Source organism: Phoxinus phoxinus (assembly GCF_949152265.1).
Source record: "Phoxinus phoxinus genome assembly, chromosome: 7".
Taxonomy (NCBI): Eukaryota; Metazoa; Chordata; class Actinopteri; order Cypriniformes; family Leuciscidae; genus Phoxinus; species Phoxinus phoxinus.
The window spans coordinates 12,466,390-12,479,823 of record NC_136882.1 but is presented as its reverse complement, the minus strand read 5'-3'; the positions used below and the strand labels follow the sequence as shown (position 1 = coordinate 12,479,823).

Here is a 13,434-nt window from a genome sequence, read left to right as displayed (position 1 = left end):
GTTCCAAACATATATTATTTTTCTTCTGTTGAACACAAAAGAGGATATTTCGAAGAATGTTGTTAACCAAACAGTTGTTAAGAAAACTAAAAATACTATGGAAGTCAATGGCAACCGTCAACTGTCTGACAACAAACATTCTTCAAAATATATTTTCTTTTGTGTTCAGCAGAAGAAAGAAACAACTTGAGGGTGAGTAAATGACAGAATATTAATTTTTGGGTGAACTATCTCTTTCAAAAAGTGCTGTAAAATTACGTGAAAAATCATAATCTACTGTAAGTAACATTCATGACTGTTTACATTTATAAAAAAGATAAAATGACAAAAAGTTTTGAACTGCTTTTAAAAAAGCGAAATGTTTATGAGGCATTATCCAAATGTGTTTGACGTTTATTTGAAAAAGGCTCACGCAAACACGGTTAAATAGAGAAATAGATCATGGCAATCATCAATCACACATAAATATGACAAAAAAAATAAGATGCGTCAACAATGGTTCCGTAGAAAAGCACGTGTTCCCTTCATCCAGGGACACTGTAAACATGTGTGACAATGTCATGTAGTTCTGTACACTAGATCCAGCTCAGCATACAAGCCTCTGACCCACACAGAGGACGACGTCCACCTTCCAGTCTTCCTGCAGATTGTATCCAATCACACCAACAATCTCATTCAGGTGTAGGGCAGGGTGTGTGAAGAACACCGGGACTCACATTCCCATTCGGATACTTTGAATTATCTGAAAAATGGCTGAAACCGAGCAAGAAAAAAAATGACAGAATCAGACTATTATTACACAAACAGGAACCACAATCAACACATTTAATCTAAAAATAAAAATTCAAACTGTAATATTACCTGATCCACAGACAACAAATACAAAGAGTGCCAGAAGCCATGGCCCCACCGGATATCTCTCCTCCTGCGGTCGCTGAGACAGTGGAAGTTGAAGTGTTTAATAAATAAAAAAGATATATTTCAGAAACAAAACAAAGCTGTGGTATCTGTTTACACATGACACAAATGTCTACATAATGTCACAGTAACAAAAAGAAAAACACCTGAAGACTTGTTGATTTGTCCATACCGCTGATCGACATTGTCATTAATGTCATTATATGTTATATAGATCAGTGGTCCATACACACAATTATTTTTGTGCATCAAGATGTTTTGGGCATCATGCCAAAAAGCTTTATCTAATATCCATTTATCTTTACATACAGGGGTTGGAGAATGAAACTGAAACACCTGGTTTTAGGCCACAATAATGTATTCGTATGGTGTAGGGCCTCCTTTTGGGCCCAATACAGCATCAATTCGTCCTGAGAATGACAGATTCAAGTCCTTCACAGTGGCCAGAGGGATTTTGAGCCGTTCCTCTTCCAGAACAGTGGCCAGGCTCATATGTGATGCTAGTGGAGGAAAAAGTTTCCAGACAAAATATCCCAAAGTGGCTCAAAAATATTTCGATCTGGTGCCTGTGTAGGCCACGGGAGATGTTCAACATCACTTTCATGTTCATCAAAGCATTCTGTCACATGCTGTGTGTATTGGTGCTTTATCACACTGATACATGTACAATGTTTGAAACATTAGGTGCACATTGTCCTCCAGAATGGTTTGATAGTCCTTGGCAGAACAGAAGGAAATGCCATCATGATATTGCAGGCCAAACCATCACTGATCCAGCATGTGCTTCACTCTGGGCAGCAACAGTCCAGGTGTTGAGCCTCTCTGGATCTTCTCCACACCGTAACACACGGATGTGAGAAAGACAGTGAAGGTGGACTCATCAGAGAACAATACATGTTTCTGTCCACAGCCCTAAATCTGCAGTTGGCAGCATTGAAACCAAGGTTTGACTATAGCAGCCCGACCTTGAATATTGACTCTGGTGAACAGTTTTGGCGTCGAGTCGAGACACATTTAATTCTGCAGTGAGTTGGACAGCTGTGGTTTTATGTTTTTTTGAATATGTGTTAGTACCTGGACTTCTCTTTCAGAGAGCTTCCTCTTGAGTCGACAGTTACTCCTGTTGGATGTGGGTCGTCCTGTATGTTAGTATCCCGACATTACCCTGGATCCCACAGCTCTCGATAACCCACAAAGAGTTGCTGTCCTGGTCACAGATGAGCCAGCGAGACGCGGACACCATCACATGTATCCTCTTTTGAACTCTGATGTGTCTCCCATTATGTTGTGTGGATTGCAATATTTGATCTACAGCTCTGCTATTGCTCTGCTAATTCAATCTTCACACTCGGCTCTTACTGATGAAACGTAAAATCAGTGAAGATTGTATGTAGCCGTGAAACCGCCAAACACAATATTGGCCAGTGTTTCAGTTTCACTGATAAACCCCTGTATGTATTTATATATGAACACATAATTCAGTTCTCTTTCTTGTCTTTTTTGAACGGACACGTACGCAAAATTATGTCTCTGCAAGTATCCTTGTAAACAAAGTCGCTTGTAAACTGATCCACATAACTTAAGACATGTTAAAGGGATAGTATTAAGGGTGAACTATCCCTTTAATAATCACTATCATATTCTGTCATTATGGCCGAAACACTCATTAACATACTTCATCATGGATCTTCATCAAGCATTAACCCATGCCACATTCTCACAGTAAATACAGCTTGCCATACGGGTCAAAATTATTTCATTGATGCCTATGACAGATGCAGTGACCCGGTTAAACTGCACCTTTACAAGGGAGGGTCACCAATGGTCAGATTAGTTATGTGCATCTGTCATCAGTTTGTAGGCTACAACTGTAGCCATGGCAACAACACAGGCGTCAACGTTAACTAAATCTGGTTAGCATCATATAGTGACTCAATAAAGCTTATTGAGCAGATTGTGATTATGTAAAACAATAGCACGTTTACGCTGCATGCTAATTAAGCCTAATTTCAGATGATCCCCGATACTGAAAATATTACTAGGTGAAGAAGAATTAGACTTGCACTCGCCTATGTTTGAATAAAACCATCGATAAAACAGATAATGGCTTCGAAATGAGTCATGATAACCCCAAATCATGCACATTAAAAACGAAATCCATACATAAATGACACGAGCATCATTCGTTTACGTTTACACAGACGACAAGCGACCGTCTTACCAGGGTCTTCGCCACGTTCCCCCTCTGAGTGATGTTTTTGCTGTGCTTCTCGTTTGCCATACGGATTCTTTGTTTTGCTACCATCTTCCGAGCCAGCGTATATGTATAAATTAACCGCTACAGTAAATCAAATATATTGCTTTATCTGAGGTGATGCTTCAGTCCCCTTCCCTGCACCTGCTCCCCTATACCGATTTATGCGGGACGGAAGTGCGCCTCCATGTAGACTAATAACGTCTGGAGGGACGCGCTCGCGCTTTAGCCCAGCTCCATCTCTCCATTGAACTGCACACATTTATGCTTTTCCTTGATATTTTTTATTCACAAGTGAACTTAAAACCTTGATTTGTCACACTCTAACGGTTAGTTTGATGAGAATTATGAATAATAGGCTACTAATTATTATTATTAATAATAATAATAACAATAATAGCCTATATGAGAACTAAATAAACATGTTATTCCCTGCTGGGAAATCCAGCTGAAACTGGTATTTGTTTTGGAACATGGTTGCATCTAGCTGTTTATTAGCTGTACCAGTCAAACTGGTCACTGGCTGGTCTAAGTTATTAGCAGGTATAAGCTCCCTAGCCCAAGCTGGTCACTAGATGGACCATGCTGGTCATAGTCGAAAATTATTAGCCGGTCTAAGATAATCACTAGCTGGGCCAAGCTGGTCAATGCTTAGGATGGTCACTAGCTGGTCCAAAACGGTTATAGCTATTTTTAGGATGGTCATGGCTGGTTAAAGTTGGTCACACATCATATAAGCTGGTCACTGGATCATAGCTGTTCCTGAATGGTCATTATTAGCTAGTCCAAGATGGTCACAACTGAACAAAGCTGGTTATGAGCAGGTCCAAGACGGCCACTAGCTGGATCAAGCTGGTTAATGCTTATCTAGGATGGTCACTAGCTGGTCTACAATGAGTTTAGCTGTTTTTAGGATGGCCAAAGCTGGTCCAAGTTGGATGTTGTCTGTTATTAGTGGATTGAAGCTGTTTATTCTCTGTTCTAAGCATGTAGATTTCCTTCAAGTCTTCCAAAAATGTTATTCCCAAAGTAACTTTAAGTTGCAGTGGACTTTTCCATGTCTTTTTCATTCTTTAGGGAGTACAGTGCTTTCCTGAGTTTCCCCACAACTGTCAATGTGAATAATGCCCTATTCTTGCAGTATTTTTGAGTTGGTGCCAGTTAGTCAGATACGAGGTTGCCACGGGCACAGGTCCTACAAGGCGATAAAGTGGTTGCTTAGCAACTGCATCAAGGGGGTTGTGCACAGCAGCGCACACCTTCAATGCAAAGAGCTCAGGCGTTCGCTGGGCTCACATTTCACATTACAACGCATGTTGTGAAGCGGGTCCACGGTGCACTTTCCATTTCTGCTGTGTTCAAGACTCAGCCAGCCGTGCAAAATGCCACATTGTGCAAATAGCTGCGCAGTATTGTGCCTGACATTCTTTTGAGATGTTCTGACGCACACATATTTGCTTTATCTCTTGTGTAATTAATCTCCAAGTCCCTCAGAGCATAAACACTACATCTTTTTAACACAGTAAATAGTAATCAGTATATTCTTAAGCTTTGAGCAATGATTATTTTGAGTTTATATTTATTCTTATATGTTACATGTTATATATCACAAATGTTCTCAAGGGCATGCTGAGTCACAACCGTGTTTCACAGCTGCACTGCACTGACTTTCTGCATTCCTTCACCTTTTAATGTGACCGTAGCACATACCACAACACAGGAGAACCGAGGTGCATACTAATAACGAAACTGATCCATAAAATATAAACACTGCTGGCAAATAGCACACCCATTCACCAGAAATTTGATAACAGCAGACAGCATTCATAAGAAGTCTTTTCATTTGATTTTAAGGACGGAAGATGCATTGCTGTTCTGATTTTCAGACGAGTGATGGTTAAAAAGTCAAGAAAAGAGGACGTAGTGAGTCCTGTTGTGTGACCATAGCAAAAAGGTTAAGGAAGTAAAGCTTTAACCATGTCACCTCAATGGCTGGTTTAACTCCATCTGTTTGAGCTTGAAATACTATTTATTTTTTTCTACCACAAGGGTTTCTCTTTCCCTCTCCTTTGCTTTCCCTCACACACATTTGTACATACAAATTGGCACATTCACTCTCTAATTCACAAGTGGGCATCCTCTTTTCCCTCCTCCTCACGTATCCTCAGCACAGTGTCCCTCTGTGTCAGGTGCCAGAACAATGTACTATAAGACGGGTTTGCGTTTTCAAATATTAACCATCACGAGAAACACAAAAGTCTTTGTTTATTTTATTTATTTATTTTTAACACTCCAAGCAAACTCCTGAGAGTCAGTGCCGGCGCAGCCGCATTTTAAATCCCTGAGCCAAAAAAGTGCGAGGAAATGTCTGACCTAGATTCAGATCTTATTACTCCTAAATTACTCGTCCAATTATTCTCTAACTAAATCTGTGTGGGGAAGACAGTGTATTCACCGAATAATATTAGGGTATGGAAAACAGGAGGAGAGATAATCATCATGGATAGCTTGAGTCATATACATGTGTCATAATTTACATAGAATCAGATGGATATGCTATTAAAATGAATGGTGGATATAAACAACACTGAGGTAATGAACAGTACTTTATACGCCTGTATGGGCTTGGCACACCATCTCAATTTACATTATTGCAAATATCCTTCAACAACCTTCAGTTCACCGAAAAATGAAAACTCAACCTTGTGTCCTTCCAACCCTGTTTGACTTTCTTTCTTCTGTGGAAAATACAAATGAAATTCAATGGCGTCCAAATGGTTCAAGATTAATTAAGGACATAAAGGTATAGCATGAAATAAATCCATACCACTCAACTAGTATATTTAAAGTCTTCTGAAGCACAAATGATACACAATCTATTTGTACTGTGAACAGATTGAAATTTAAAGACCCTGATTTTTAAAGAATGAATGGGTGTAATGTCCTTTCAAACAATATATATCAGAAATGATTAGTCCTCACCTGCTCCCAGTTACGTTGATCAGCTTCCTGTGTAAATTTTAAGGGTTAGTTCACCCAAAAATGAAAAATCAGTCATTAATTACTCACCCTAATGTTGTTCCAAACCCATAAGACATTTGTTCATCATTGGGACACAAATAAAGATATTTTTGATGAAATCTGAGAGCTTTCTGTTAATCCATTGACAGCCACGCAACTACCACTTAAACGCTTCAAAAAGTCCATAAAGAGATTGTGAAACTAATTGGTTCTTTGCGGAAGAGAACAAACGTGCTGCGTAACACGAGAATGAACCTCATTGGTTCTTGCAGAAGCTCAAACGTGCTGCGTAATACGAGAATGAACCTCTTTGGTACTTGCAGAAGAACAAACGTAATACAAGAATGAAGCTCATTGGTTCTTGCAGAAGCTCAAACGTGCTGTGTAACACGAGAATGAACCTCATTGGTTCTTCGCGGAAGCTCAAACGTGCTGCGTAATACGATAATGAACCTCATTGGTTCTTTGCGGAAGATCAAACGTGCTGCGTAACACAAGAATGAACCTCATTGGTTCTTTGCGGAAGAACAAACGTGCTGCGTAACACAAGAATGAACCTCATTGGTTCTTTGCGGAAGAACAAACGTGCTGCGTAACACGAGAATGAACCTCATTGGTTCTTGCAGAAGAACAAACGTGCTGCGTAATACGAGAATGAACCTCTTTGGTACTTGCTGAAGCTCAAACGTGCTGCGTAATACGAGAATGAACCTCATTGATTCTTTGCGGAAGAACAAACGTGCTGCGTAACACGAGAATGAACCTCATTGTTTCTTGCAGAAGAACAAACGTGCTGCGTAACACGAGAATGAACCTTATTGGTTCTTTGCGGAAGAACAAACGTGCTGCGTAACACAAGAATGAACCTCATTGGTTCTTTGCGGAAGAACAAACGTGCTGCGTAACACGAGAATGAACCTCATTGGTTCTTTGCGGAAGAACAAACGTGCTGCGTAACACGAGAATGAACCTCATTGGTTCTTGCAGAAGAACAAACGTGCTGCGTAATACGAGAATGAACCTCTTTGGTACTTGCAGAAGCTCAAACGTGCTGCGTAACACGAGAATGAACCTCATTGGTTCTTGCAGAAGAACAAACGTGCTGCGTAACACGAGAATGAACCTCATTGGTTCTTGCAGAAGATCAAATGTGCTGCGTAATACGAGAATGAACCTCATTGGTTCTTTGCGGAAGAGAACAAACGTGCTGCGTAACACGAGAATGAACCTCATTGGTTCTTGCAGAAGCTCAAACGTGCTGCGTAACACGAGAATGAACCTCATTGGTTCTTTGCGGAAGAACAAACGTGCTGCGTAATACGAGAATGTATCTCATTGGTTCTTGCAGAAGCTCAAACGTGCTGCGTAACACGAGAATGAACCTCATTGGTTCTTGCAGAAGCTCAAACGTGCTGCGTAACATGTGAATGAACCTCATTGGTTCTTTGCGGAAGATCAAACGTGCTGCGTAACACGAGAATGAACCTCATTGGTTCTTGCAGAAGTTCAAACGTGCAGCGTAACACAAGAATGAACCTCATTGGTTCTTTGCGGAAGATCAAACGTGCTGCGTAACACGAGAATGAACCTCATTGGTTCTTGCTGAAGCTCAAACGTGCTGCGTAACACGAGAATAAACCTCATTGGTTCTTTGCGGAAGATCAAACGTGCTGCGTAACACGAGAATAAACCTCATTGGTTCTTTGCGGAGGATCAAACGTGCTGCGTAACACAAGAATGAACCTCATTGGTTCTTGCTGAAGCTCAAACGTGCTGCGTAACACGAGAATAAACCTCATTGGTTCTTTGCGGAAGATCAAACGTGCTGCGTAACACGAGAATGAACCTCATTGGTTCTTGTAGAATCTCAAACGTGCTGCGTAACACGAGAATAAACCTCATTGGTTCTTTGCGGAAGATCAAACGTGCTGCGTAACACAAGAATGAACCTCATTGGTTCTTGCTGAAGCTCAAACGTGCTGCGTAACACGAGAATAAACCTCATTGGTTCTTTGCGGAAGATCAAACGTGCTGCGTAACACGAGAATGAACCTCATTGGTTCTTGCTGAATCTCAAACGTGCTGCTTAACACAGGAATGAACCTCATTGGTTCTTTGCGGAAGATCAAACGTGCTGCGTAACACGAGAATGAAACTCATTGGTTCTTTGCGGAAGATCAAACGTGCTGCTTAACACAGGAATGAACCTCATTGGTTCTTTGCAGAAGATCAAACGTGCTGCGTAACAAGAATGAACCTCATTGGTTCTTGCAGAAGATCAAATGTGCTGCGTAACAGAAGAATGAACCTCATTGGTTCTTTGCGGAAGATCAAACGTGCTGCGTAACACAAGAATGAACCTCATTGGTTCTTTGCGGAAGATCAAACGTGCTGCGTAACAAAAATGAACCTCATTGGTTCTTGCAGAAGGTCAAATGTGCTGCGTAACAGAAGAATGAACCTCATTGGTTCTTTGCGGAAGATCAAACGTGCTGCGTAACACAATAATGAACCTCATTGGTTCTTGAAGAAGCTCAAATGTGCTGCGTAACACGAGAATGAACCTCATTGGTTCTTGCAGAAGATCAAATGTGCTGCGTAACACGATAATGAACCTCATTGGTTCCTGCAGAAGAACAAACGTGCTGCGTAACACAAGAATGAACCTCATTGGTTCTTGTAGAATCTCAAACGTGCTGCGTAACACGAGAATGAACCTCATTGGTTCTTTGCGGAAGATCAAACGTGCTGCGTAACACAAGAATGAACCTCATTGGTTCTTTGCGGAAGATCAAACGTGCTGCGTAACACAAGAATGAACCTCATTAGTTCTTTGCGGAAGATCAAACGTGCTGCATAACACAAGAATGAACCTCATTGGTTCTTGCTGAAGCTCAAACGTGCTGCGTAACACGAGAATAAACCTCATTGGTTCTTTGCGGAAGATCAAACGTGCTGCGTAACACGAGAATGAACCTCATTGGTTCTTGTAGAATCTCAAACGTGCTGCTTAACACAGGAATGAACCTCATTGGTTCTTTGCGGAAGATCAAACGTGCTGCGTAACACGAGAATGAAACTCATTGGTTCTTTGCGGAAGATCAAACGTGCTGCTTAACACAGGAATGAACCTCATTGGTTCTTTGCAGAAGATCAAACGTGCTGCGTAACAAGAATGAACCTCATTGGTTCTTGCAGAAGATCAAATGTGCTGCGTAACAGAAGAATGAACCTCATTGGTTCTTTGCGGAAGATCAAACGTGCTGCGTAACACAAGAATGAACCTCATTGGTTCTTTGCGGAAGATCAAACGTGCTGCGTAACACAAGAATGAACCTCATTGGTTCTTTGCGGAAGATCAAATGTGCTGCGTAACAGAAGAATGAACCTCATTGGTTCTTTGCGGAAGATCAAACGTGCTGCGTAACACAATAATGAACCTCATTGGTTCTTGAAGAAGCTCAAATGTGCTGCGTAACACGAGAATGAACCTCATTGGTTCTTGCAGAAGATCAAACGTGCTGCGTAACAAGATAATGAACCTCATTGGTTCTTGCAGAAGAACAAACGTGCTGCGTAACACAAGAATGAACCTCATTGGTTCTTGTAGAATCTCAAACGTGCTGCGTAACACGAGAATGAACCTCATTGGTTCTTTGCGGAAGATCAAACGTGCTGCGTAACACAAGAATGAACCTCATTGGTTCTTTGCGGAAGATCAAACGTGCTGCATAACACAAGAATGAACCTCATTGGTTCTTGCTGAAGCTCAAACGTGCTGCGTAACACGAGAATAAACCTCATTGGTTCTTTGCGGAAGATCAAACGTGCTGCGTAACACGAGAATGAACCTCATTGGTTCTTGTAGAATCTCAAACGTGCTGCTTAACACAGGAATGAACCTCATTGGTTCTTTGCGGAAGATCAAACGTGCTGCGTAACACGAGAATGAAACTCATTGGTTCTTTGCGGAAGATCAAACGTGCTGCTTAACACAGGAATGAACCTCATTGGTTCTTTGCAGAAGATCAAACGTGCTGCGTAACAAGAATGAACCTCATTGGTTCTTGCAGAAGATCAAATGTGCTGTGTAACAGAAGAATGAACCTCATTGGTTCTTTGCGGAAGATCAAACGTGCTGCGTAACACAAGAATGAACCTCATTGGTTCTTTGCGGAAGATCAAACGTGCTGCGTAACACAAGAATGAACCTCATTGGTTCTTTGCGGAAGATCAAATGTGCTGCGTAACACGAGAATGAACCTCATTGGTTCTTGCAGAAGATCAAACGTGCTGCGTAACACGATAATGAACCTCATTGGTTCTTGCTGAAGATCAAACGTGCTGCGTAACACGAGAATGAACCTCATTGGTTCTTGTAGAATCTCAAACGTGCTGCGTAACACGAGAATGAACCTCATTGGTTCTTTGCAGAAGATCAAACGTGCTGCGTAACACGATAATGAACCTCATTGTTCTTGCAGAAGATCAAACGTGCTGCGTAACACAAGAATGAACCTCATTGGTTCTTTGCGGAAGAACAAACGTGCTGCGTAACACGAGAATGAACCTCATTGTTTCTTGCAGAAGAACAAACGTGCTGCGTAACACGAGAATGAACCTTATTGGTTCTTTGCGGAAGAACAAACGTGCTGCGTAACACAAGAATGAACCTCATTGGTTCTTTGCGGAAGAACAAACGTGCTGCGTAACACGAGAATGAACCTCATTGGTTCTTTGCGGAAGAACAAACGTGCTGCGTAACACAAGAATGAACCTCATTGGTTCTTGCAGAAGAACAAACGTGCTGCGTAATACGAGAATGAACCTCTTTGGTACTTGCAGAAGCTCAAACGTGCTGCGTAACACGAGAATGAACCTCATTGGTTCTTGCAGAAGAACAAACGTGCTGCGTAACACGAGAATGAACCTCATTGGTTCTTGCAGAAGATCAAATGTGCTGCGTAATACGAGAATGAACCTCATTGGTTCTTTGCGGAAGAGAACAAACGTGCTGCGTAACACGAGAATGAACCTCATTGGTTCTTGCAGAAGCTCAAACGTGCTGCGTAACACGAGAATGAACCTCATTGGTTCTTTGCGGAAGAACAAACGTGCTGCGTAATACGAGAATGTATCTCATTGGTTCTTGCAGAAGCTCAAACGTGCTGCGTAACACGAGAATGAACCTCATTGGTTCTTGCAGAAGCTCAAACGTGCTGCGTAACATGTGAATGAACCTCATTGGTTCTTTGCGGAAGATCAAACGTGCTGCGTAACACGAGAATGAACCTCATTGGTTCTTGCAGAAGTTCAAACGTGCAGCGTAACACAAGAATGAACCTCATTGGTTCTTTGCGGAAGATCAAACGTGCTGCGTAACACGAGAATGAACCTCATTGGTTCTTGCTGAAGCTCAAACGTGCTGCGTAACACGAGAATAAACCTCATTGGTTCTTTGCGGAAGATCAAACGTGCTGCGTAACACGAGAATAAACCTCATTGGTTCTTTGCGGAAGATCAAACGTGCTGCGTAACACAAGAATGAACCTCATTGGTTCTTGCTGAAGCTCAAACGTGCTGCGTAACACGAGAATAAACCTCATTGGTTCTTTGCGGAAGATCAAACGTGCTGCGTAACACGAGAATGAACCTCATTGGTTCTTGTAGAATCTCAAACGTGCTGCGTAACATGTGAATGAACCTCATTGGTTCTTTGCGGAAGATCAAACGTGCTGCGTAACACGAGAATAAACCTCATTGGTTCTTTGCGGAAGATCAAACGTGCTGCGTAACACAAGAATGAACCTCATTGGTTCTTGCTGAAGATCAAACGTGCTGCGTAACACGAGAATAAACCTCATTGGTTCTTTGCGGAAGATCAAACGTGTTGCGTAACACGAGAATGAACCTCATTGGTTCTTGTAGAATCTCAAACGTGCTGCGTAACACGAGAATGAAACTCATTGGTTCTTTGCGGAAGATCAAACATGCTGCGTAACACAAGAATGAACCTCATTGGTTCTTGCTGAAGCTCAAACGTGCTGCGTAACACGAGAATAAACCTCATTGGTTCTTTGCGGAAGATCAAACGTGCTGCGTAACACGAGAATGAACCTCATTGGTTCTTGTAGAATCTCAAACGTGCTGCTTAACACAGGAATGAACCTCATTGGTTCTTTGCGGAAGATCAAACGTGCTGCGTAACACGAGAATGAAACTCATTGGTTCTTTGCGGAAGATCAAACGTGCTGCTTAACACAGGAATGAACCTCATTGGTTCTTTGCAGAAGATCAAACGTGCTGCGTAACAAGAATGAACCTCATTGGTTCTTGCAGAAGATCAAATGTGCTGCGTAACAGAAGAATGAACCTCATTGGTTCTTTGCGGAAGATCAAACGTGCTGCGTAACACAAGAATGAACCTCATTGGTTCTTTGCGGAAGATCAAACGTGCTGCGTAACAAGAATGAACCTCATTGGTTCTTGCAGAAGGTCAAATGTGCTGCGTAACAGAAGAATGAACCTCATTGGTTCTTTGTGGAAGATCAAACGTGCTGCGTAACACAATAATGAACCTCATTGGTTCTTGAAGAAGCTCAAATGTGCTGCGTAACACGAGAATGAACCTCATTGGTTCTTGCAGAAGATCAAATGTGCTGCGTAACACGATAATGAACCTCATTGGTTCTTGCAGAAGAACAAACGTGCTGCGTAACACAAGAATGAACCTCATTGGTTCTTGTAGAATCTCAAACGTGCTGCGTAACACGAGAATGAACCTCATTGGTTCTTTGCGGAAGATCAAACGTGCTGCGTAACACAAGAATGAACCTCATTGGTTCTTTGCGGAAGATCAAACGTGCTGCGTAACACAAGAATGAACCTCATTGGTTCTTTGCGGAAGATCAAACGTGCTGTGTAACACAAGAATGAACCTCATTGGTTCTTGCGGAAGATCAAACGTGCTGGGTAACAAGAATGAACCTCATTGGTTCTTGCAGAAGATCAAACGTGCTGCGTAACAGAAGAATGAACCTCATTGGTTCTTGCAGAAGATCAAATGTGCTGCGTAACACGAGAATGAACCTCATTGGTTCTTGCAGAAGATCAAACGTGCTGCGTAACACGAGAATGAACCTCATTGGTTCTTGCAGAAGAGCAAACGTGCTGCGTAACACAAGAATGAACCTCATTGGTTCTTTGCGGAAGATCAAACGTGCTGCGTAACACGATAATGA

The 13,434-nt window shown here is 41.8% G+C and overlaps 1 protein-coding gene across 1 annotated transcript; it reads right to left on the bottom strand.

Annotated features, from left to right (window-relative positions):
* Positions 1-566: 566 nt before the first annotated feature.
* serp2 (stress-associated endoplasmic reticulum protein family member 2) lies at positions 567-3,368 on the bottom strand. Its single transcript, XM_079617830.1, has 3 exons — positions 3,140-3,368; positions 862-934; positions 567-753 (listed from the first exon to the last, which is right to left on the bottom strand). Exons 1-3 carry the CDS (start codon positions 3,221-3,223, stop codon positions 713-715), a joined length of 198 nt encoding a protein of 65 aa, XP_079473956.1. The 5' UTR covers positions 3,224-3,368; the 3' UTR covers positions 567-712.
* Positions 3,369-13,434: the final 10,066 nt, after the last annotated feature.